This window comes from Molothrus ater, chromosome 8, assembly GCF_012460135.2.
Source record: "Molothrus ater isolate BHLD 08-10-18 breed brown headed cowbird chromosome 8, BPBGC_Mater_1.1, whole genome shotgun sequence".
NCBI classification, from domain to species: Eukaryota; Metazoa; Chordata; class Aves; order Passeriformes; family Icteridae; genus Molothrus; species Molothrus ater.
The window spans coordinates 35,187,963-35,212,633 of NC_050485.2; the positions used below are offsets into that span (position 1 = coordinate 35,187,963).

The 24,671-nt window shown below is 51.9% G+C and overlaps 1 protein-coding gene across 1 annotated transcript in view; it reads right to left on the bottom strand.

Moving 5' to 3' along the window:
• The window catches only part of TCERG1L (transcription elongation regulator 1 like), a 56,694-nt gene that overhangs the window by 23,438 nt on the left and 8,585 nt on the right, over positions 1-24,671 (bottom strand). Inside the window, exon 4 of the mRNA XM_036385699.2 lies at positions 20,280-20,438. Coding sequence (XP_036241592.1) covers positions 20,280-20,438 — 159 coding nt within the window. The remainder of the gene's footprint in view (positions 1-20,279; positions 20,439-24,671) is intronic.

Genomic DNA, 24,671 nt, shown 5'->3' on the forward strand with positions numbered 1-24,671 from the left:
CCTGAGGTGTGCTCCAACCTGGAGCACTCATTCCCAATGAACTGGGAAGTCCTCCAGGAGCTGAGCCACACAAGAGCCACCCAAGCCCACCTCCTGCCAGGGTAAAGCCAGGTGTCCCAGCAGCAGTGCCCATGTCCCATTTCCCAGCCAGCACTGCCAGTGCCACTCGTTGTAAATTCATGGCTGTACATCCCATCCCTGCTTGAAGGCAGACTGGGAACACCACAATTCCCAGCACAGCCCAAGCTGCAGCATTTCCTGCAGGGTTATCAGACAGCTCCCATCCCGACTTCTGCACGTCCTGGAATAGGATGGGTCACTTCTGAAACCTTCAGTGCGTTACAAAAACCCACTCACACACTCTGAACGCTCTCGTGGCTCCGTGGCCCTGCATTTCCAGGAGCCACAGCACAATATTCCACACAGAGCATGGAATGCCAGCCTGGTGTGGGCTGGAAGGGACCTAAAATCCCACCCAGTGCCACCCCTGCCATGGCAGGGACACCTTCCCCTGTCCCAGGTGCTCCCAGCCCCGTCCTGTCACACACACATTTTATGGAAAATCCTTTCCTTAGGATTGTTCCTCCTGAGAAGCTGAGAGGCCTCAGGAGCAAAATGTACCCAATGGTTATCTGCTGCTGTGGGATGCAACAGGTGCAGCTGGGATTGGGCTCATGTGCTTGTTTCTAATTCATGGCCAATCACAGCCCAGCTGGCTCAGACTCTCTGTCCCACACACAGCCTCTGTTATTCATTCTTTCCTTTTCTATTCCTTGCCAGCCTTCTGATGAAATCCTTTCTTCTATTCTTTTAGTATAGTTTTAATGTAATATATATCATAAAATAATAAATCAGCCTTGTGAAACATGGAGTCAGATCCTGGTCTCTTCCCCCATCCTCAGACCCCTGTGAACACGGTCACACCGCCCTTGGGTTCTGTGAGTTCTCTACAGCCAAAACTGGAATGATTTCCATAACTTGCATAATTATCCCTGCAATTGCACCCTGCACTGGAGACGAGCTCTGCTCATTCCCCACCTCGGCTTCTGCCACCTCTCCAACGTGCCGTGCCATTCTATAATTTCAGCTGCTTCTTTATGCTGATTTATTACCCCATCCAGGAACAATATCAGTGCATCTTCTGATGCGATGGAAGCAATTATCCCACGGCTTCCATCCGCACCAGAGCCAAGTACATATAAATATATATTTATATACACATATATATGCATTTCATACATGCAGATGGGGTTCAACTGCTTATTTTAATTATAACTGCTGCTCACCAAATAAGCTGGAATGATTTAAGGCAATCTTAACCTTTAAGGAATAAATATTTATGCTTTGGAGCTCTTTGTGCTTATGAAGAGCAGTCTTTGCAATGGATGGCTTCAGAATACAAACACAGCCTGGATGGAGTTGAATGTCACGGTGCAATATCAGCCTCTGCTCTGAACATAACCTGGGCTGGAATTACACCTGAGTGTGAGCCCACACTCTGCTGCTTTGTGATTAAATTCAGGCCAATTCTACTCTAAAACAATGCTGAGGAGGGGGAGGGAGGAGGGCAGTGCTGTTCCCTGTGAAGTTGTGGGTGCTGGCAGGGCCAGGGCAGGCTGATGAGCCATCGGTGCCTCTGGAGAACATCTGCACCTTCCTGGGATCCTTTCAGCCATTTCCAGCATCTTCCAACACAGCCACACAAGGCAGAGGGGAAGGAGGTGACAGGGACAAGGTGAGCAGGGACAGGAGAAGGTGACAGGGACAAGGTGAGCAGGGACAGGAGGAGGTGAGCAGGAAAAGGAGAAAGTGACAGGGACAAGGTGAGCAGGGACAGGAGGAGGTGAGAGGGATAGGGACAAGGTGGGCAGGGACCAGGAGGAGGTAACAGGGAAAAGGTGAGCAGAACCAGGAGGAGGTGAGAGAGACAGAGAAAAGATGAGCAGGGACAGGGACAAGGTGAGCAGGGACAGGAGGAGGTGGGAAGGAGAGGAGGCTGCTCCATGCCCAACACAGATTTAGATCCCCTGGTCTCTCTGGTGCCTGCTCCATTCCCCAGCCCCTCCCTGGCCATGCTGGCACTGAGCTGCAGCAGTGAGGAGTCAGAGATTCAGTGCTGGGCACTTCTGCAGCTATGACATTTTCTGAAAAATCCTTTCCTTAGGATTTCTCCTCCTGAGAAGCTGAGAGGCCTCAGGAACAAAATGTACCCAATGGTTATCTGCTGCTGTGGGATGCAACAGGTGCAGCTGGGATTGGGCTCATGTGCTTGTTTCTAATTCATGGCCAATCACAGCCCAGCTGGTCCAGACTGTCTCGGTCAGTCACAAACCTTTGTTATCATTCTTTCCTTTTCTATTCTTAGCCAGCCTTCTGATGAAATCCCTTCTTCTATTCTTTTAGTATAGTTTTACTATAATATATACCATAAAATAATAAATCAAGACTTCAGAAACATGGAGTCAGATCCTGGTCTCTTCCCCCATCCTGGGACCCCTGTGAACACCATCACACACTGCCCCAGCCCCTCGTGGCACTGAGCTGCAGCTGTGAGGTGGCTGAGCTCAGTGCTGGGCCCTGCCCCAGCCCGTGGGATGTGAGCAGTGCCTGCAGTTGCCAGCTCTGCGTGGGCAGCTCCAGGAGGCAGCTGCAGGAGCCAGCGTGCCCTGCCTGGTGCTGCAGGCAGAGCTCAGCTCCTCAGAGCCAGCAGTGCCAGCATTTCCCAGTGCCCTCGCTGCTGCTGCTGCCCCTGCAGGGCCCCCGCGGGACCTGGGCTTGGCAATAAACCACTCAAACCCGAATTAACTCCAATAGTTCGTAAAAACATTGGTCTTGTAGGCCAAAGATTGAAGACTAAACCCCTTCTTAGAGTTACCCCCCATCCTGTTGTTGTTCTATTTCTAGAGTCCCATACTGCTGTTATCAGATTTCTAAAGTCCATACTTCCTTGGTGTGTTCTTATGGCTGCAGATCTTCACAGCACAGACTCCTTCTTCTGCATGCTGTTCTCTCTCAGTTCAGGGCTCTTTTAAGGCTCTCTTTGACTGGTTAATTTGCTTTCTTTTATTTTAGTTATTTTTATCAGTTACAGCTGCAGTTCAATTAAAGACATTGCAGCTGCAGCTTATCAAAAACAACTGAAACTTCTTAAAACAAAGCTTCTATACAGATATTTAAATACAATACATACATTTTACTAAAACTCAAAAACCACCTCTTCCTATACACCTCTCCTATACCATCCTATCTCGGGAAGAAAGGACTCAAACCCTCCTCTCCAGCTCCCAAAGCTGGCATTATTAACTAAATGAGAGAAGAAGCAGGGCAGAGCTCAGAGCTGCTGCTGTGATGAGGGTGAGGCACCAGCACAGAGCCCTGCCCGAGGTGGGGCAGCCCCACAGAGGAGCCCAGCCTGCAGTGGGGAGGGATGTTCCAGGCACAGGAGAGCAGAGGAGAGAGGGCTGCGGGTGCAGTGGGGATAAATCAGGATAAATCCACACCTCACGCAGTCCTGGCTCTGCTGGGGCATCACAGGGGAGCAATTCCCTGCCCCAGCAGCACCAGCTGGGATCAGGGGATCCCAGGGTCACTACGGCTGCAAAGCACCTGCAAGACCATCAAGCCCAGCCAGCAGCACCATGGTCACCACTAAACCATGTCCCCAGGTGCCACATCCTCTCAGAAATCCCTCCAGAGATGGGGACTCCACCATTCCCTGTTCTGGGGCTTTACAACCCTTCCATGAATAAACCTCCCCTAATTTCTGACCTGAACTGCCCTGCTGTGGCCGCCCTGGCCCTTGAGCAGTCACCCTGATGTAACCCACGGTCCCCGGGCACAGGGAGGAGGAGTTTGGGACACCCTGGCACATTACCATCGCTTCTCCTGATGGGAAGGAGCAGTGAAATCAGCAATTGCAGCCCCAGTGTCTGACAGGCAGGCCCAGAAATGCACCCAGTCGTGTTTATTGGTGCTGCTGTAAGCTCCTGGCCCCAGGAGGTGCTGGAGATCAGGGCCCAGGGACTTGCTTCATTTGGAAGCACAGTCAGTCCATCCTGATGAGGTAATTTGGGGCAGTCCTGCCTACCTGCAAAGGACAAGAGTATACTCTCTGCTTGGAAAAAAAAAAAAAGGAAAAATTAAGGAGTAATAAAAAAAATAAAAATCGACTTTTCCCAAGCAGGCAGCATCCTTGAGCTCCATGCAGCCCTCAGCCCTGCTCCCCTTCCCCTCAAGGACACAGCACACTCCTCCCCAGGGCAGCCCCTGCTGGGTGAGCACGAGGCTGCCCAGGAGCCACCTCTGAGGAATTTCCCTTCCTTCCTCTGCTCCTTTGTACGGCCCAGACGCGTCCATTAAAACATTCAGCACTTTCTGAATGTGATTATGCCCTTCCCTGTGCTCAGACTGGGGACGTGTGGTGCCTCCTGAGCAGCAGCTGCCCTTGGCTGCCTGCACAGGCGCAGGGCTGGGGGGGAGCGTCCCAGCACAGCTGGCACAGCTGGCACAGCTGCTGCAGGGCTCGGCACAGCTGCCCTGCCCCAGTGCCACCCCCAGCTCAGCCCCAGGGGCAGATGGAGCTCCCTGGGTGACGGGGAGAGCCCCCAGCGGTGCTTTGGGAGCACAAACCCACCCAAGTGGGGCTGGAAATGGCCATCCCTGCTGCCCTTTGTGCTGGGACCAGCCCAGGGGTCACAGGGCACTGGGCATGGGTGGGCACAGCTCTGACCCCTCAGTGCCACTGGGACTGTTGGAGTTCAAAAACCCATGATCACATCAGCCGTTATATGCAGTGCTTTTTATTCAAGAGCTCTGGGAATCGGGGTGGTTTCCACCCAAATCTGACTCCCACCATACATTCGAGGTGAACGTGTTTTATATTCTATAGTTATATAACTTTCATGTTAATTGTCAAACTTATATTGTTCTATTGTATACACAGATTTCAGTCAAGCATGGCTTCTCATGGTTCCCCCCTTAAATTTCTAACATGGTTTCTCATGATTCTTCTTATGCTTATACAATAATTATATTTAGTTACTAAATAATCATCACATCTAACAATTCTATCATTTATCATGCTGCTTACACAGGTGCAGTGACCTGAGAAAACACAAAGCCCAACATTTTCATTTTCTATCTTTAACATTTTCCAGGGCTCCACTATCAGGAGCAGCCCAGGGGTCACAGGGCACTGGGCATGGGTGGGCACAGCTGGGAACAGAACCAGCAAAGCCCCAGCGAGGGGCACACAGGGCTGGGAGGGAGGGACACACCAGGCAAACACAGCATCTGCAGAACCCCAGAGTGCCAGGCTGCTGTGGGCTGGAGGGAGGAATCCCTCTTTATCCCTCCCCTAATTCCCATCCACATCCATATCCCCTAAACCCCACCCAGTGCCACCTCCCAGGGCCCCAGGTGCTCCCAGCCTGGCCTGGGGAGTGCTCAGGGGCCACTTCCATCAGCAGGGAGGAAGAAGGAGGAGAATTTTATAAATCAGATTTTCTGCTCTCCCACCCAATCAGAGCCAACCCTGGAAATCAGCACTGCTGGCTTTGGCAGAGTGACCCAACTGCTTTGCTCTCCTTCATCCACCTGTGCCGTGCTTTATGTTTGTCTGGGTTTTCCCATTTGCAAACTGAAAAAAAAAGATCCAGAAATTTCTGCTGAAGAGCTCCTGCATCCAAAAAGGATACAGAAATTTCTGCTGGAGAGCTCCTGTATCCAAAAAGGATGCAGGAATTTCTGCTGGAGAGCTCCTGTATCCAAAAAAGATCCAGGAATTCCTGCTGGAGAGCTCCTGTATCCAAAAAGGATCCAGGAATTCCTGCTGAAGAGCTCCTGCATCCAAAAAGGATACAGAAATTTCTGCTGGAGAGCTCCTGTATCCAAAAAGGATGCAGGAATTCCTGCTGGAGAGCTCCTGTATCCAAAAAGGATGCAGGAATTCCTGCTGGAGAGCTCCTGTATCCAAAAAGGATGCAGGAATTTCTTCTGGAGAGCTCCTGTATCCAAAAAAGATCCAGGAATTCCTGCTGGAGAGCTCCTGTATCCAAAAAGGATCCATAAATTTCTGCTGGAGAGCTCCTGTATCCAAAAAGGATCCATAAATTTCTGCTGGAGAGCTCCTGTATCCAAAAAGGATCCAGGAATTTCTGCTGGAGAGCTCCTGTATCCAAAAAGGATCCAGGAATTTCTGCTGGAGAGCTCCTTCCCTGCTGCAGTGGAAAAGTGTCAAAAAGAATCCACCCTGAGCTGGGGGGCAGCACAGCAGAATGACAGGAGCTGGAAGGTGAGGGGTGGCAGCAGCAGGGATGGCACAGCCTGGCCCTGGCACTGGGGACTCGAGGCCATCACAGGGACTGGGAGAAGCAGGATTTTGGCACAGAAATGCTCTGGGGTTTTTTTTAGTTTAAAATTGATGGTGTAGAAGCCAAGTCACACCACTGGATTCCATCAGAGGAGTAAATTGCCCAGGGAGGAGGTCAGAAATTGAATGAAGGGTCTTCTCTCTTTGGTGAAGTGAAAAATAAAAGCGTGAGGCACAGAACTACATCTGGAGAGAGATTTATGCCCAGACAAATCAGTGTGCAGCAGAACACAAATGTGGAGAGACATCACTGGTCTGTTCATGGGACACCTCCCAGCCTGGCAGTGCCCAGGGCCAGGCTGGGCAGGGCTGGAGCAGCCTGGGACAGAGGGAGGTGTCCCTGCCATGCCCTGGGTGGGATTTAGGGCATCCCAACCCACTCCAAGGCTGGATCCTGAGCAGATCCCAACCCATGCTGGATCCCTGCCATGCCCTGGGTGGGATTTAGGGCATCCCAACCCATTCCATGGCTGGATCACCATTAGATCCCAACCCCTGCTGGATCCCTGCCATGCACTGGGTGGGATTTAGGCCATCCCAATCCATTCCATTGTTGGATCTCCATTAGATCCCAGGCCCTGCTGGCCTCCAGCCCCTCCCCAGCAGAGCAGAGCTGCACTTTTGTTTCTGCAGGGTCATTTGGAGCTTTCATTTCAATATGCATTGCCATAACCACTTCAGAACTGGTGAATGCTGGAGTAAATTGCTTATTGGAGCGGGAAGGGAAGAAAGTCAGCAAGAATTCCTGAAAATCTGCAGAGTCAGGCCTAAGTGGCAATGAGCACGTTCTGCAGTGAGCTGTGCTGGGGAACATTTCCCTCTCCAATTTCTCCTCCTTTAACAACCTGGTTTTTTGCAATTTCCACCAAATGAGCAGTGAAACGAGGGAAGGCACAGAGGCTTCAAAAGCAAAGTGAAATCAAAACAAATCAACCCCCCCAAAGGCTGGAGTGCCACATTCAGCCATTTCTTACAGTCCTGTCCTACTGGTGTTTGAAATGCCACCTGTAAAAACCAGCTAGGGAAACAGTCCTCCCTGAGGGAGGGGGACAGGATGACCTCTGAAGGGCCCTTCAAAAACAAATTATTCCATGATTCCATGAGAGTGGCAGCACCAGCAGAGCCCACACCCCAAATCTGCTGGGTTCAGGGGCAGGAAACACCCCCCAAAGCCCTGTGAAGTGTCCTGGCCCTCCCTGCCAGGGATAATCCCAGGAAGCCACAGCTCTGACCACCCTCCAGAGCCCTGCTGCAGCACTTGGGACACCTGGGGAGTCCCAGCTTAGAAATTCCTCAGAGGAATCATTTCAGACAGGGTCTGTCACCCCCATTTCTTCTCTTTTGGGGGGGAATGGTTGCTCACGGCCCTGTGCCCATCCCAAGAAAGCCCTTGCCCACCCTGACATCCTCTGGTGCTGCCCCTGTGATCCCAGGCAGGAATTCTCCCTTTGTGCCAAATCCCAACAGTGGCTTTAACTGGGAAAAAAAGAAGTTCAGACTGAAACAAGAAGTCTGTGAGCAGCAGAAGCTAAGAGAAAGCATTTCCCAACTTTTAATGAGATTTCTCATCACAGGAGCTGTAAGAGCAGGGCTCACCATGACGGAATTGAACCCGACACATTTAATAACAAAAAGAGCAGGATTATTAAACCCCATTCAAGCCTTGCTTAGAAAAGCAAATGATGCAAATCCTGGCAGGCTCAGCTCGTGTCCCTGGGTGACTGCAGAGCTGAGCCCTGCTCCAGACCCCGCTGGGCTCAGCTCCTCAGCCTCAGGCTGCACATCCAGCTCCTGCTGGAGGCTCTCCCTGCCCGCTTCTGCTCTGCAAGAGGAGCAGGCAGGGAGTGTTTGGGCAAGGCTCTCAGGCACGGGGCACTGCTGGGTGCCTGTGCCAGGCCAGGAGCTGGGCTGGGCCCTTGGGGTCCCCTCCAGCTCGGGGCGTGCTGTGATCCAGAGTAAAACTCAGCTTTTCTCACTTATTTCTGACTGCTCTGATATGGAGCTGAAGTGTGAGGTCCCTCCTGCCCTGGGAGCCCAGGGAAAGCAGAGCCCCAGGGGTGGCTTCTCCTTGAGTTGCTTTGTGCCAGGAGGAACTGGAGAGCAAGAGGCACCAGAATTTCTACTGAGAAGCACAAACCACTCCTTTGGGGACACTTGTGGCAGTGTGTGGAATTGTGACAAGGTGCTCTGAGCTGCTCTGGCAAGGTGGGAATGGCACTCCTGCAAAGGGACCCAGGACAAACCAGTTATCACCATTTATCTGCCTCAGATCTCTGCTCCTCTTGCATCAACACCTCTCTAGCGAACATTCCCCTGAATTTCAAAATTCTGCACTGAGACTGAGCCATCGAGCTGGCTTTACTCATTAAAGAGAAATCTTGGCAGAGCTGTGCCCCAAAACGAGACAAATCTCTTCTCTCCAGCTGAGAGATCCCGTTCCCAAGTGACAATGACAGTGACATTTTACACACTGTGAAACAAAACCCACTGAAACCTTCCCTGCCTGGACTGGGCTGCAGAGAAAAGACAGAAAGGAAGAGGGAAGATGGTGAAAAGTCTCCAGCAAGGAGAATCCTCCTTAGCAGGACAGAGTCCATCATATCCCTGAGGTGCCACCAGGAGTGGGGAGAGCCTGGGCAGCCCTGGGTCTGCAGGCTGGCGCAGGGGTCAGGCCACAGGCCCTGCCTCCCTCCCTGGGGTACTCCACACACGAGATCACCACCAGGCAATCGCTGATTGAACAATTCATTCATGCCCTGGGAACCCAGCAGAGGAGATGTTCACCACAGCTGGGGCTCCCCAAACCACAGCTCAGTGAGCTCTGTCCTTCCCAAGCCTCTGCAACTCCCAGAGCCCAGCAGCCCCAGGAATGCTCCTCTGGACAGCAAACCCTGGGGGAATTCAGAGAGCAGAACCCAAACCCTGGGGGCATTCAGAGACCAGAACCCAAACCCTGGGGGAATTCAGAGAGCACAACCCAAACCCTGGGGGAATTCAGAGACCAGGGCCCAAACCCTGGGGAATTCAGAGACCACAACCCAAACCCTGGGGAATTCAGAGAGCAGAACCCAAACCCTGGGGGCATTCAGAGACCAGAACCCAAATCCTGGGGGCATTCAGAGAGAAAAACCCAAACCCTGGGGGAATTCAGAAACCAGCACCCAAACCAGCTGTTCTCCACTCCCCATCTCTGCAAACGAGTGCTGCTGCCAGGCATGGGCACCCAGGAGCTGCATCTGGGATCAGGGAGAGCCTCGTCCTGCCCAGGGGAGTGCCCCAGGCTGTGGGGCTTGCAGAGCCCATGGAATTCCACCATGCCCTGGATTTGCCACCCCCACGAGCACCGGGTGAAGCCAAGCCAAGCTCTGTCACAGACATCTTTCATGAACAATCCTTTCTTAGGATTTTTCCCTGTGAGAAGCTGCAGTTTCAGCAACCAAAAGTAAGCAATGGGTATCTGCTGCTGTGGAATGCAACAGGTAGAGCCGTGATTGGTCTCCTGTGGGTGTTTGGATTCACTGACCACTCATGGCAGAGCTGGCTCTTGCTCTCTGGCTGAGACACAGATCTTTGTTATTCATTCTTGTCAATCCTTATCTTAGCTAGCTTCTGAAGAAACCTTTTCCTTTCTATTTCTTTTTAGTATAGTCTTAATGTAACATATATCATAAAATAATAAATCAAGCCTTCTGATCATGGAGTCAACATTCTCGTCTCGTCTTCCTCCTGAAAACCCCTGTGACCACGGTCCCAAAGCTCTGCTGCTCACTGAGGGAAAAACCCCAGGATTGTTCATCCTGCAGCCTCAGAGCTCTGATCCTCTCCTGGGCTTTGTTTGAAATCCTGTGGGATCATGCAATATCCAGGGCTGGGACCCAGGGATCATCAGTCCAGCCCCTGTCCCTGCACAGACACCCCCAATCCCACCTGGGCCTCCCTGGCAGTGCTGTCCAAGCTCTCCTGGAGCTCTGGCAGCCTCGGGGCCGTGCCCATTCCCTGGGCAGAGCCAGCACCCTCTGGGATGAACCTTTCCCTAAAATCCACCCAAACCCCCTTGCCCAGCTCCAGCCTCACCCTGGGTCCCATCCCTGCCCCAGGGAGCAGAGCAACACAAACCATTATTAATGATTAAGAAAGCCTCAACAATCTGAACTTTTCTGGCAGCTCACTGAGGGGATCCCAATTCCTGTTAGCCCAGGACACAGCTGTGGCATTCCCTTGGCATTCCCTCCCTCCCAGGACACCCAGCCAGGGCACAGCCCACGCCAGCAGGGACTGCAGATCTTTCCAGCCTGGTTCCAAGGTGTAGAACTGCACTGAGATCTGCCCAGGCCTGCTGGTATTATTTGTACACCTTCTGCCCTCCTGCTGCATTGCACACCTTCATGGAGCCTCCAAACTGGGGGGGGAAAAGCTTGGTTGGATTTTTGGGCAGTTTGTGAAGCAGCAGCTCCTGACCCGGGTGACCTCCCTGCCCTCCCAGCAGGGCAGGTGGCAGCCAGCCCGGACCAAAGGCGCCTCCTGAATTATTCATGGAGCCACCAGTGACTGAGAAATCAGAAAATTGGGAAATAAGGCTGGAGGGGCCCAAAGGCACAGCAGGGATCTGTGCTGAGCCCGGCTGGAGGGACTGGGGCTCTCTGGGGCTGGGACAGAGCTTCTGCAAGCCCAGGGAGGGGAGGGGGGACCACCCTGCAGCCCAGGAGCCTCTGCCCTCAGCAGGAGAAACGGGGGCGGTGAGGATGGTGATGGTGATGGTCACCCCACAGCCTTCATCTCCCACAGCCAGAGAAAAGGGGGCGGTGAGGATGGTGATGGTGATGGTCACCCCACAGCCTTCATCTCCCACAGCCTGAGAAAAGGGGGCGGTGAGGATGGTGATGGTGATGGTCACCCCACAGCCTTCACCTCCCACAGCCCGAGAAAAGGGGGCGGTGAGGATGGTGATGGTGATGGTCACCCCACAGCCTTCATCTCCCACAGCCAGAGAAAAGGGGGCGGTGAGGATGGTGATGGTGATGGTCACCCCACAGCCTTCATCTCCCACAGCCCTTCTCACCGCTCTGCCCGGTCCCATTTCCCAAACGTTTCTGATTCTTTTCCAGCCTCACACAAACCCCAGCAGCAAATTTCCATCTCCTCTCTGGACAGGATGTAATTGTGAGAGAACACACTGAATTATGCAGCATCAGACCCCCAGAACCTCCCCTTGCTCCTGTCACAGCACTGTAATTATTTCTGCCTGAACCAATCCTTTGTGTTTTGGAGTGAAATCTTCAAGCACTCATTTCTGGGAGGCTTTGAGTCAGAAATTAGATTTGGAAATTTGAGCCCGGCCAGGCAGAAACCAAGACTGTGACCCTTGTGCTCCATTTTTTGGTGGTTTCTGAGTCAGGTTGAAGGTCCCAGGTTCTTGACACCACAGAGGGAGCTCGGTGTGGAACAGGGGCTGGCAGGAGGTGACAGAATCCCAGCCTGGTTTGTGCTGGAAGGACCTTAAAGCCCATCCCATGGCACCCCTGCCAAGGGCAGGGACCCTCCAGTGTCCCCAGGTCCTTCTCCCTTTCCCCTTCCACCATCCCCACGTCCTGCATGTGCCAACAGAGCTGCAAGGGCAAGAAAATCCATGAAACTCCATTCAGTGCCCTGGGGAAGCTCCTGTGGCACACTTAAAATCAGGAAATGTAATTAAGTTCCCTTATTTATATTCTGGCCAAGAAGGAAGATTCGTTTTACCTCGTTACATTTTTGTACACTTTAGTGGGGCCTGACTGAGGAACGGGGCAGTCACCAGGAAACATCCACAGCTCCAAAGCAAAGCTGGGAGCAAACACCAGGAAAATCCCTGAGGATTTGGCTTCCACCATCCAGGGGGCTGAACAGGAATGGCTTTTTGATTGGAGGAGCAACAACAACAACCACAACCACAACAACAACAACAACAACAACAATAATAATAATAATAATAATAATAATAATAATAATAATAATAATAATAATAATACAAACCCTGAGCTCTCAGACCCCCCACATCATGTCATGGTGCCCTGGAATTTCTGTTCCCCCATAATGAACTCCCAATCAGGTATTTATATATCAATTTGAGTTTCCAAGATGAAGCACAGCAGCAGTTTGAGTGATTCACGGGATGGTTTGTGGCACAGGGTTTGCTCAGCTCCCAGTCCCACTGGGCAGAGTGTCTGGAGCATTGCAGGGTCCCCTCCTGTTCCAGGGAATGCTGGGGTTGTCCCCTTGCCCAACACACCATGCTGGGAATTGCACCCGGAGGTACAAGGCCCTGCAGACGCAAATCCTAAAATTGGAGATTAATCCACTGGGATAGTGGAACTTCCTCCTCCATCAGGTTTAGCTTTGTGCTGAGTTCACCCCACATCCAGCCCCGATTCAGGCCAAACATTGGGAATATATTAGTTGAAATCCACTCTGTGGCTTCATTTTACAGCATCAAAACAAGTCCCCAAACAGCTGAATAATAAAATTGAACACATAAAAAATAAGGTCTAAAAATGCCCTTTTTTTTCCCCCTCCCTAATAAACAAGACAAAAGCACACAAAGCAACACCACTCCCATCTTTTACAGGGGCCTCAGCAGGATTTGCTGCCCTGGTCCCCTCTCCAGGTCCCCCAATATTCCTGCTGGGCACCCCAAAAGCACAAAAGCTGGCCCTGAACATCCCCTGGGGATTGTTTTGCATCCCAGCACCATTCCACCAAGCCTTGGCCACCCCTGCAGAGCTCCTAATGCTTTAACTGCATAAATAAATATCAGGATGCAGCAGCCACCACAACAAGGTGTTCCCTCAGCCCTGATTTTAAACTCTCAGGGATTCTCACAGGAATTCTCATCCATTCATCTTCTTCTGGAGAGGGATAAGCAGGGGCTCCCACTGTCCTTCCAAGGCTCATTCCTTTCTTTCACTCAGTTTGGGTTTTCCTTCTAAGACTTCTTCTCCATTTACAAGAAATATATCGGGTTTAGTGAGGGCTTTTTAAACGACACAAATCTCAGTTAATTTGAGCCTCCAAGAGAAAGAAAAAGAGCCCAGCCTGCCCCATGCAGCCCAGGCTCCTGAGAGGGACCAGGGAAAAGGACAAACTCCTGTGCCAGTGTGTGACCCCCGAGCCCCAGCAGTGCTGCCAGCCCCAGCCGGACCTGTGGAGCAGAGTGGAAATTTTCCAGGGCAGAAATCCATTTTGATTTAGGTGAAATGTACATTTTTGAATTGAATTGTGGTTAGAAAACAGAGCTATTTAGCCTGACTGCAGAACCCAGGCTCAGAGAAACTGCTTCAGTGAAGGACAGAGATAAGGGGGGACACAGAGAGAGACAGAGACTGCTGTGAGAGCAGGTCAGCCTGACCTAGGAATCCTTTCTGATAAAGAAAAACTAGCAGCAAACGTCAGGTGAAATTCATTAAAATGAATATGTATGAACCTATTGTGAAATTGTGTGCATATGTATCTGAGAGGGGGATAAAAAGGGACCTGGAGTTCCAGAAGTATACATGTCATTTTAGGGAATGATTCCCACATGCAGCCAGCACTGTAACAAACACACCAGCTTTACAACTTCCACAAAAGTTGTGGAGTTTTGATTATCTCCCCAAAACACCTGGATGGGGAAAACCTGTGGTGGTGTTCACAGGGGTCCCAGGATGGGGGAAGAGACCAGGATCTGACTCCATGTTTCACAAGGCTGATTTATTATTTCATGATATATATTACATTAAAACTATATTATAAGAATAGAAGAAAAGGTTTCATCAGAAGGCTGGCTAAGAATAGAATAGAATAGAATAGAATAGAATAGAATAGAATAGAATAGAATAGAATAGAACGATAACAAAGGTTTGTGACTTGGACTCTGTGTCCAAGCCAGCTGGGCTGTGATTTGCCATGAATTAGAAACAACCAACACAGACCAATCCCAGATGCACCTGTTGCATTCCACAGCAGCAGATAACCATTGGGTACATTTTGTTCACCTCTCAGCTTCTCAGGAAGAAAAATCCTAAGGAAAGGATTTCTCATGAAAAGATGTGTGTGACAAAACCCCACCTGGCAAGGATCTGAGCAGAGGAGCTGCTGCTCCTGGGAGGGAAACCTGATGGAAACAGTGCCCAGCACTGTACTTCCCACAGCACAGCCCAGCTCAGTGCTTTAACAAGCACTTACAGACACAGTAAATTAACTCTGACTTCCGTGACATTTACCAAAAGCTGGGCACGACTGAGAGGATTTGGGTTGTTTGTCTTTTGTGACTGCCACTGCAGTATTGATATTTTTCCTTTTGTCAATACCTTGCTATTACATCCCAGGCACTGAGAGCCTCTCCTGGAGCACACCATGGGAGCAGCTGCCTAACCATGAGCCTGGCCTAAGCAGGACTGAGGTGGGGCCTTTTCTTGATGTCCAGCCTGACCCTCAGGTCGTGCTCCTGCTCCCCAGACATCCCAAAGCCTTGGGAACCCCTGTTGGTACCGAGTGCACTGTGATCCATAAACCCACCATGGATTTGCAGCAATAAACTCCCCGTGATTGGCTTTGGATGGTGCAAAAATGTGCAATTCCACAGAGCTGTGCCTGACCTCACCCTGCCCGTCCTCCTCCTGCATTTTGCCTGGGTAACCCAAACAAGCTGAATTTTCACACTGAGAGCCATCACCCCATGATCACAGGCTCCTGAGTGGCAGCTCCAGCTCCCAGCAGGGGCTCACTGGGCAGGAGGAGGGAACTGGTACCATTTCAGTGGGCTCTGGGCATTATCTGTGCCCCTGTGCCAGCCCACCTTTCCTCTGGTGTGCCAGCGCAGACAGGGAACCAAAATGTGATTTTGTGCTGAGCGTCAGCCCAGGCAGGAAGTTATCACTCTAATAACTATAAACATTCATTTGCCTGCTTCGTTAGCCAGCATTAGAGCTGGGCACAGCATTTACAGGCAGCTCATAAAGCACAGCCTGTGCCACCCAGCACTCCCCTGTGCCAGTGCCAGGCAAGGGGCACACCCAGCAAGGCCAGGGGAGGCTTCCCCGAGAGGGGAGCTGTGGCCATGGTATTTCATGAAAAATCCTTTCCTTGGGGTTTCTCCTCCTGAGAAGCTGAGAGGCCTCAGGAACAAAATGTACCCAATGGTTATCTGCTGCTGTGGGATGCAACAGGTGCAGCTGGGATTGGGCTCATGTGCTTGTTTCTAATTCATGGCCAATCACAGCCCAGCTGCCTCGGACTCTCTGTCCCAGACACAAACCTTTGTTATTCATTCTTTCCTTTTCTATTCTTAGCCAGCCTTCTGATGAAATCCTTTCTTCTATTCTTTCAGTATAGTTTTAATGTAATATATATCATAAAATAATAAATCAGCCTTGTGAAACATGGAGTCAGATCCTGGTCTCTTCCCCCATCCTGGGACCCCTGTGAGCACCATCACAGTGAGCACCATCACAGTGAGCCCCACATTCCTGCCTGGAACTTTGGCTGCTCCCCCAAAATCATTCATTTGTGCTCACCTGATGCTGTGGAATTCCTGTGCAGGGGAGGCTGGGCTGAGGTGAACTAAGAATTCAGAATTCCCACAGGGAGGATGCCAAAGGGGGGCAGTGAGCCCAGCACAGACCCAGCAGGAGCCACCCCTGGCCAGGGCTGCAGGGGCTTCCCAGGCTCTGACCCACTGGAGTGCAGCTGCTAATTAACCTCATTAACACAAGGAAGGAAAAAGTGTGCACAGAGGTTGGACACATGGCTCAGCCCAGCCCTCCCAGTAAGGAACTGGGAGGGAGGAGGTTGGCCAGGAAACATCTGGAAAATGCTGGAACATCAAGGCCAGGCTGGACACTGGGGCTGGGAGCACCTGGGACAGTGGGAGGTGTCCCTGCCAAGGCTGGGGTGGCACTGGGAGGGCTCTGAGGTCCCTCCAAACCAGTCCATGCTGATGCCCTGGGGGCCTTAGGCTGAGCTCAGGGCTTCAGTGGGACTCACCCCATTGCCTTCCCCAGCCCTGAGCCCTTCCCAGGCCGTGCTGGGACAGTTCTGTGCCTCTGCTGGGACGAGCAGCAGGGCCCCTCCAGCCCAGGAGCCAGCTCTGAGCGTGCTCTGAGCCAGGCTCAGTGAGCAGTCCCTGCCGAGGAGGGACTGACAGACACGGACAGGCTGACAGACACGGACAGAGTGACAGACACGGACAGAGTGAGCCTGGCTTGGTCAGTCCCTGCCGAGGAGGGACTGACAGACACGGACAGGCTGACAGACACAGACAGAGCTCGGGCACAGAGCTGGCACCAGGCTGCCCTTGGCACTCAGCATTAAGGTGCTGAGAGGAAAAGGCTCAGTCACTTCCCAGCTGCTCCGTGGCAGCCTAAACCACCACATTTAAACCCTTAAATAATGCTGAGAGCCAGGGAACAGGTGGCAAATGGATTCTATGGCAGATGGTGCCTTTTTTAATATTTGTGCTCTCTGCTAATTTACAGAGTCCATAAGCACAGGCTCATCTCTTACCTTCTTCACTGCTACCATTAAAAACCTGCATGTGAGGAAAATAAACACCCACTCCTTTATGCAGGAGCTGCAGAGGGGTATTAGAGATTACCAGACACCCCATTCTTTAATTACTGCAGGTAAGTGCTGGTGCTTGCAAATTTAATGCATTTAGGGTTTCTTTGAGGCAGATTTCAGAGCCCTGCGTGGCAGTGCTGGGAAATGCAGTTTCCTCCCCCAGCAGGGCCCAGGAAGATGCAGCACAGCGAGGAGCTGCATCTCCACAAGCTCCTGTTTAGTCTTTCTGTTAAACCTGGCACAAAATCCACACTCACAGCCAGGCTGCCATGAAATATTTAAGGGAACATTTGCCTGGGAGATGCACAAGCAGCACCACCAGTAGTTGCAAAATGAAGAAAGGAAATAAAAGCAATACTAACCCAAGATGGGGCTGCAATTGCATTGCTGGAACCTTCTCTGCCCACCTCACTGGTGTGGGAGCAGAGAGCACAGCAATGTGGGGCCAGGGCCCCTCTCACTGCGCAGAGCCTGAGCTGGAGCCTCTCCAGCCACAGATCACTCCATGGACAGCTTCCTCAAGCTTCAGTATTTTATTCCATATAAAACAGCATTTTATGTTGCTATTAAACCCGGGACTTTTATGCTGCTTCTCTCCCACACGTTTATTTCATCATTACAAGTTTTTCTAGGCTCAGCACAGTGACAAAACAATCCCCAAGAGCACCACTGGCTGCAGAGGCGAGGCACAGCAACCTGCAGCAGCCAGCACCTCCCGGCCCTGCGTGCTCAGCCCCATTGCCAGGGACCCAGCTGGGATCCTTCACAGCCTCCTGCAGGAAAAGGCTGCCTTTAAATTCCCCAAATATCCTCTGCTCTCTCATAGCTTTGCTTCTGATTTTCCTTCCCAAAATGTAAAATAAATTGTATTAAGAGGGAATTTTTAAAAATGACCACACTGCATTGTGCACACTCACAGTTCCCCTAAATTCCTGGAGTTTTGCTTTGAGGGGATTCTAAGGAATTTCCTCTGTGAGGATGGAAAAGCAGCAGAGCCTGGGTCCCCACCTGCCCTGTGCCCTTCCCACACCTCCCACCTCATGTGAACACCCTGCTATTCCCAAAGGTATTAATTAGGCTGCCAGGAGTTAACTGCAAGACTGCGAAACTAACCACAATCAAAGCCTAAAAGATAAATATTCACTCCTAAGACTATTGATCAAATTGAGCAAATGCCTGTGATTGGAGACACAGGACCACACAAGGCAGGAACAGGACACTGCCCTCTAATAGAATCAATTAACAGGGGATAATCGATTTATTGGGCTAACCAAACACACAGTGTTCAGCCTTCCAGGCACCAATAAACATGGAGATTGAAGCTGGAACTCATGTCATTTTGGGGTATTTAAGTTCATTGCTGCTGTGTGCCCGTGGCCTTTCATAAACTTTAGACAAGGGCAGTGTGGGAAGGTCATTAACCCCAGGGTCACAGCTCATTAACCCCAGGGTCACAGCTCATTAACCCCGGGGTCACAGCTCATTAACCCCAAACTCACAGGGGTCAGTTTTTAGGTGAGATGTGGATCTGACAAACGCAGCCTGTGCCCAATGCCCACCCTGTCCCCAGCTCTGAGTGCCACCCCCAGGTGCCACCTGCAGGGATGGGCACTGCAACCCTCCCTGGGCACTTCCTGAGCCCCCTTCCCATGGGGAAATTCCTGCTGTGCCCACCCTGAGCTGCCCTGGCCCAGCCTGAGGCCGTTCCCTCTGCTCCTGTCCCTGTGCCCTCCTGGCAGGAGCTGTGCAGAGCCACAAGGGCCCCCTGAGCCCCCTTTGCTGCTCCCAGCCCTGGTCCCACAGCCCTGCTCTGGCAGAAAGGAGAATCCCTGGGATGCAGCTCTCATTAAACACCAAACACCAAACCAGAGCTCCCCACCAACACCAAAGCAGAGCTGCACCTTCTGCAGAATTCAGTCTCCCTGTGCCTTGCTGTGCTACACCTCAATTACCAAAAGGATGGAAGACGCATCCTCATTTACATTTTTCACTCATTTACATTTTTCACTTAATTGGCAGACAACTGTTCTAAAAATAGCCCCAGGCACCCCAGGTGCAGTCACAAACGTTGCCCAAAGGCTGCGACCACCCAGGCCTGCCTGGCCAGGCAGGGATGCCCCCTCAGCTGCCACCTTCAGAAAGGTTCCTCTCAGCACCCAGAGAAAAGCCATTTCTGCGGGCACCAGCCACACCTCAGCGCTGGGAAAGGACCCAGGCTGAGCTCTCCCAGCACGTTTGTAACTGAAAACACTCAGACAATCTGCTGGGGACTTCATAAAGTGTTGTACCACGGTGTGCAGCCACCTCGTGAGGGCCCTTCCAGCTGAGAATGTGGACGTTCCAGCTGAGGACATGAACGTTCCAGCTCAGAGGGGGAATGTTCCAGCTGAGGACATGAACGTTCCAGCTGAGGACATGAACGTTCCAGCTGAGGATATGAACATTCTAGCTGAGAACATGAACATTCCAGCTGAGAACGTGAACGTTCCAGTTGAGAACATGAAAATTCCAGCTGAGGACATGAACGTTCCAGCTGAGAAGGGGAACGTTCCAGCTGAGAACATGAACGTTCCAGCTGAGGATATGAACATTTCAGCTGAGAACACGAATGTTCCAGTTGAGAACATGAACGTTCCAGCTGAGAACATGAACGTTCCAGCTGAGGATATGAACATTTCAGCTGAGAACACGAATGTTCCAGTTGAGAACATGAACGTTCCAGCTGAGGATATGAACGTTCCAGCTGAGAACATGAACGTTCCGCCTGAGAACACGAACATTCCAGCTGAGAACATGAACGTTCCAGCTGAGAACATGAACGTTCCAGCTGAGAACATGAATATTCCAGCTGAGAACATGAACATTCCAGCTGAGGATATGAACATTTCAGCTGAGAACGTGAACGTTCCAGCTGAGGACATGAACGTTCCAGCTGAGAACATGAACATTCCAGCTGAGAACATGAACGTTCTGCCTGAGAACATGAACGTTCCAGCTGAGGACATGAATGTTCCAGCTGAGAAAGTGAACGTTCCAGCTCAGCTGTGACCACACCACCATAACCTGAGGGTGGGCTGGGGGGCTCACAGGTTTGCCCACAGAACCCCCTCAGAGGAGGCAGGAACCAACTCAGCTGGCCCTAAATGTCCCAGGGACACATCCATGACAAACATCCCTGGAGCTCTGAACCCACTCCTGACAGCCAGCCCAGAGCACAGCTCCACACGGCTCCAGAGCCCCCAGTTTAACCCCGGCAGTGCCACCCGTGCCCAGCACCCAGCACCACCCCACAGCCCCTGTGCTGCCCAGACTGTCCCCGGGCCCCCAGGAGCCTTACCTGGGAAGGGCGAGGCCAGCAGGGGCACTTTGATGGGGGACAGGGTGAGGAGCTGGCAGGGCTGCAGGCCCGGCGCAGCCTGCGGGGCCTCGGGCTCCAGGGCCACCAGCGCCAGGCTCTGCGTGCCACCCACGGCTTTAAGGCTGCTCTGGCACCCACCTGTGGGAGAGAGAGAGAGAGAGAGAGGGGTGAGATCTCAGGGTCTCTGCTGCTCACAGTGACCCCGAGATGTGTCAGAAAGTCTCTTTTCCCAGTCCGGCGCTCGAAGAAGGAGTCAGAGCTCTTCATTTCTTGGTCTCAAGGTTGTTTATTGTTCCTTATCTATAAAATTCTTTCTCTCCAGCCAAGGTCCACTCAGCAGGACAGACAGAGGCACTCTGCCTGCCCCCAGGCTGGTGTTAATTTTTTATACTAAAAACTACGTGTACAATATTTACAATTACTTCCCAATACCCATCACCTATGTTAGACAGTGAGCTTCTACTCTAAACCAATCCAAAAGTGCCAACATCACAGCAGAAGATGGAGGCCAAGAAGAAGAAGGAGAAAGGCTGGACACGCCCAGTTCCCTCCATCTTGCCCCCTAAACCCCCATGCTAAAAACCTCAAAAATCTGTTTTTCACCCTGTGGTAAATTCACTATCATTCTACTTAAACTTTCATAGCTTATAATTCTTCATATAAAGTTAGTAATTGTTTATTTCCAAAAGCTAAATCAAAAGCACAAGAGTTTTGAGCTCTGTGCCAAAGTCTCTGAGCCCCCTGGGCAGGGGCTCGAGCCCTCCAAAGCAGCCAGAAAAATTTCCTGAGTCTGCAGAGCCATTGCAAACCCTGCTGGCCGCGTTCCTGTGTCCCTGCTGCAGGTGGCCCTGCCTGGGCAGGGCTGGGCTGATCCCAGAGGTGCCCCAAGCCCAGCTGTGCCTGAGCCATTCCTGAGGGACCCAGAGCCCCTTTGGTGATGGTGATCCCAAAGGACCCAGAGCCCCTTTGGTGATGGTGATCCCCAAGGACCCAGAGCCCCTTTGGTGATGGTGATCCCAAAGGACACAGAGACCCTCTGGTGATGGTGATTCCAAAGGACCCAGAGCCCCTCTGGTGATGGTGATTCCATGCTCAGCTGGTGGCTGGAGCATTTCCTGCCATGGAACCCCACAGATGTGAGCACATCGCCCACAGGGACAAGGCAGCAGTGACTCACACTCAAACTGTGCAGAGTTATTACATTTAAATGAAAAAACTTAATAAAAAAGGCAAATATTTGAACACAGGGAACACAGTCATTCTCAACTTTCCAAAGTGTAACTGTCTGATGGCAAATCTGAATTTATTCCTTGCTATATTAGGCACCCACTGCTCCCTGGCCTGCCTGGCTGCTCTGCTGTGTCCTGCACACAAATCCCTGAGTTTGACAAGCTCCACATCTCATCTCCTTCATCCCAAAACCACAGCATGACGCTTCATGGAATCCCTGAAGCTGGAAAAGCCCTCCCAGCCCATGGAGTCCCAGCTGTGCCCCATTGTCCCCAGCCCAGAGCTCTGAGTGCCACCTCCAGGTGACACCTCCAGGGATGGGCACCCCAACCCTCCCTGGGCAGCCCCAGGAATGTCCCAAACCAAAGCTCAAACACCCTGCAGCCCCTGCACCATTCTGTCCCCAGCCTGACAGTGGCAGGGAAGACCTTCAGAGCTCAATCTCGGCTAATTAAGTTAAATAAACAAGAACAGCAGTGCAAAACTCTTGAGGAGCAGAGCAAATCTGACGAACAGCAGCTGTTCCTCCCTCCACCGAGCTCGGGATTCAGGAATTAAGCAATCATCAGCTTCCTGTGGCATCCAGCAAAGCCCAGCCCGGGTGAAACCCTGCAGGCACTGGGAGGCAGCTGAGGCTGCAGGAACCCCCAGCTGATCCCACTGCAGCCCTTCCCTCAGCCCGAGGGTCCCTTTCCATGTGCACCCCAGGAAAGCAGGGAGTGGGTGCTGGGGAGGGAGGTTGTGGGTGGGGGATGCAGCCCCTGCACAGCTCCAGGCAGGAGAATCCCAGCAGGGACCTGGGCTGAGATCACAGCATCGGGGATGGGCTGGGAGGGACCCCAAACCCCCCCAGTGCCAGCCCTGCCATGGCAGGGACACCTCCCACTGTCCCAGGTGCTCCCAGCCCCAGTGTCCAGCCTGGCCTTGGGCACTGCCAGGGATCCAGGGGCAGCCCCAGCTGCTCTGGGCACCTGTGCCAGGGCTGCCCACCCTGCCAGGGAACAATTCCCAATTCCCAATCTCCCATCCAGCCCTGCCCTCTGGCACTGGCAGCCATTCCCTGGCTCCTGTCCCTCCATCCTTGTCCCCAGTCCCTCTGCAGCTCTCCTGGAGCCCCTTCAGGCCCTGCCAGGGGCTCTGAGCTCTCCCTGGAGCTGCTCCTGTCCAGGTGAGCCCCCCCAGCTTTGTCCCAGCCCTTTACAAACAATTATTCCCCAACAAAATACGCCCTGCATTAGCAAAGCAGAAGTTTTAGTGTTTTCAGTGTCACCAAAAAAAGCCCATTATTTCCACAGTCATTATTCCTCCATGCCAAGGAGCACCTGCAGATGCACTAAGTAACAGGCCAAACAAACCCCACAAATATTTAAGTTTTGATCATTTAGCAATGGATAAATGAAAACAGATTTTTCTGCTAGACCAACTGGCAGAAATTAAAAAACAAACAAAAAATAAAAAAACCATCAGTGTCCAACCAATCCAAGTGTTAAACAGAAGCTCATTGTTCATTCACCTGGGGAGTGGAACAATCCTTCAGTGGGGTCAAACACCTGCCCTCCAAGAGCCCGTGCTCATTCCCAATTCCAGCTGTCTGCTGCTGGGAGAAACCCACAAAGCACCTCCTGTGAAAGCTAATGCTGTCTGCAAACACGACTCTGCTGTGCCTTCCTGCAGGGCACATGAGCAGGAAGGTTGTTTACTTCTCATTTGATTCTTTTCTTCTGGAGAGGAGGATGTGATTTCCCCAAAGAGGGCAGGAGAACAGGAGAGTGATGTGAGCTGGGCAGGCACAGCCTGCGCCGAGCTGGGCTGCTCATTAAACTTGCATCAATGCCCTCATCAAAGTTTCATCGCTCAGCTGAAAGAGAAGTTTGGGTGGTTTCCCCTCCTTTGATGGAGCTCTCACTCTGTCTCTCCTGGTGCATAACTCCAGGGAGGAAGGGCCATCCCTGGGGGCTCAGAGCTGGGGAGAGCACGGGCAGCATCCCCAAACACAGCCCAGCTCTGCCCAAGGCACTGCCAGCTGGGCCAGGGCTCCCCCCGCCCTGGGGGCACCCACCTGAGAGGTTCCCCTCACAAAAAAAACCAGACCGTGCTGTGGGTTCTGCCCAAAAAGGCCTTGAAAGGGTTTTAGAGCTACCATCAATCACCCAGCACCCACAGGGGGAATTCTGAAAGTCACACACCATGAAAAGAGGAGTCAAAGACCATCGCTGATATCACCATCACTGATATCATCACTGATATCACCATCACTGATATCATCATCACTGATATCACCATCACTGATATCACCATCACTGATATCACCATCACTGATATCGCCATCACTGATATCACCATCACTGATATCATCATCACTGATATCATCACTGATATCGCCATCACTGATATCATCACTGATATCACCATCACTGATATCATCACTGATATCATCACTGATATCATCACTGATATCACCATCACTGATATCACCATCACTGATATCACCATCACTGATATCACCATCACTGATATTGCCATCACTGATATCATCACTGATATCACCATCACTGATATCACCATCACTGATATCATCACTGATATCATCATCACTGATATCGCCATCACTGATATCGCCATCACTGATATCGCCATCACTGATATTGCAATGAGGGGAACATGCAGGACTTTTTCCAGCCATGGTGTTTTCCCCAGGTCATGGCACACCCTGGCAGTGAGGTGCCAACTTCTCCTCTGAATCCCAGAGCCACTGGGGCTGGAAAAGCCCCCCAGGATCAGAGTCCCAGCTGTGCCCCATTGTCCCCAGCCCAGATCTCTGAGTGCCACCTCCAGGAATTCCCTGGACACCTCCAGGGATGGGCACTCCAACCCTTCCTGGGCACATGCAGTGTTCCTGTTCCCAAAGCCATCCTCAACACCATCCTGTTCCCATCACCATCCTCCCCCTGCTGTGCCTGCATCCAGCCCAGCCCCTCACAGCACCCCCAGCCTAGCTGATGTCTCTAAGCAGAATTTTCACTACTTTTAGGTCGGATTCTCTGCATTTTTAACTCCGGGGCTTCGGGCAGAATTCAGTGTCCCTTCCTTTGACCTCAGGTGCAGATGGAGCCCAATGGTGCCACTGTCACCCTCTGAGAG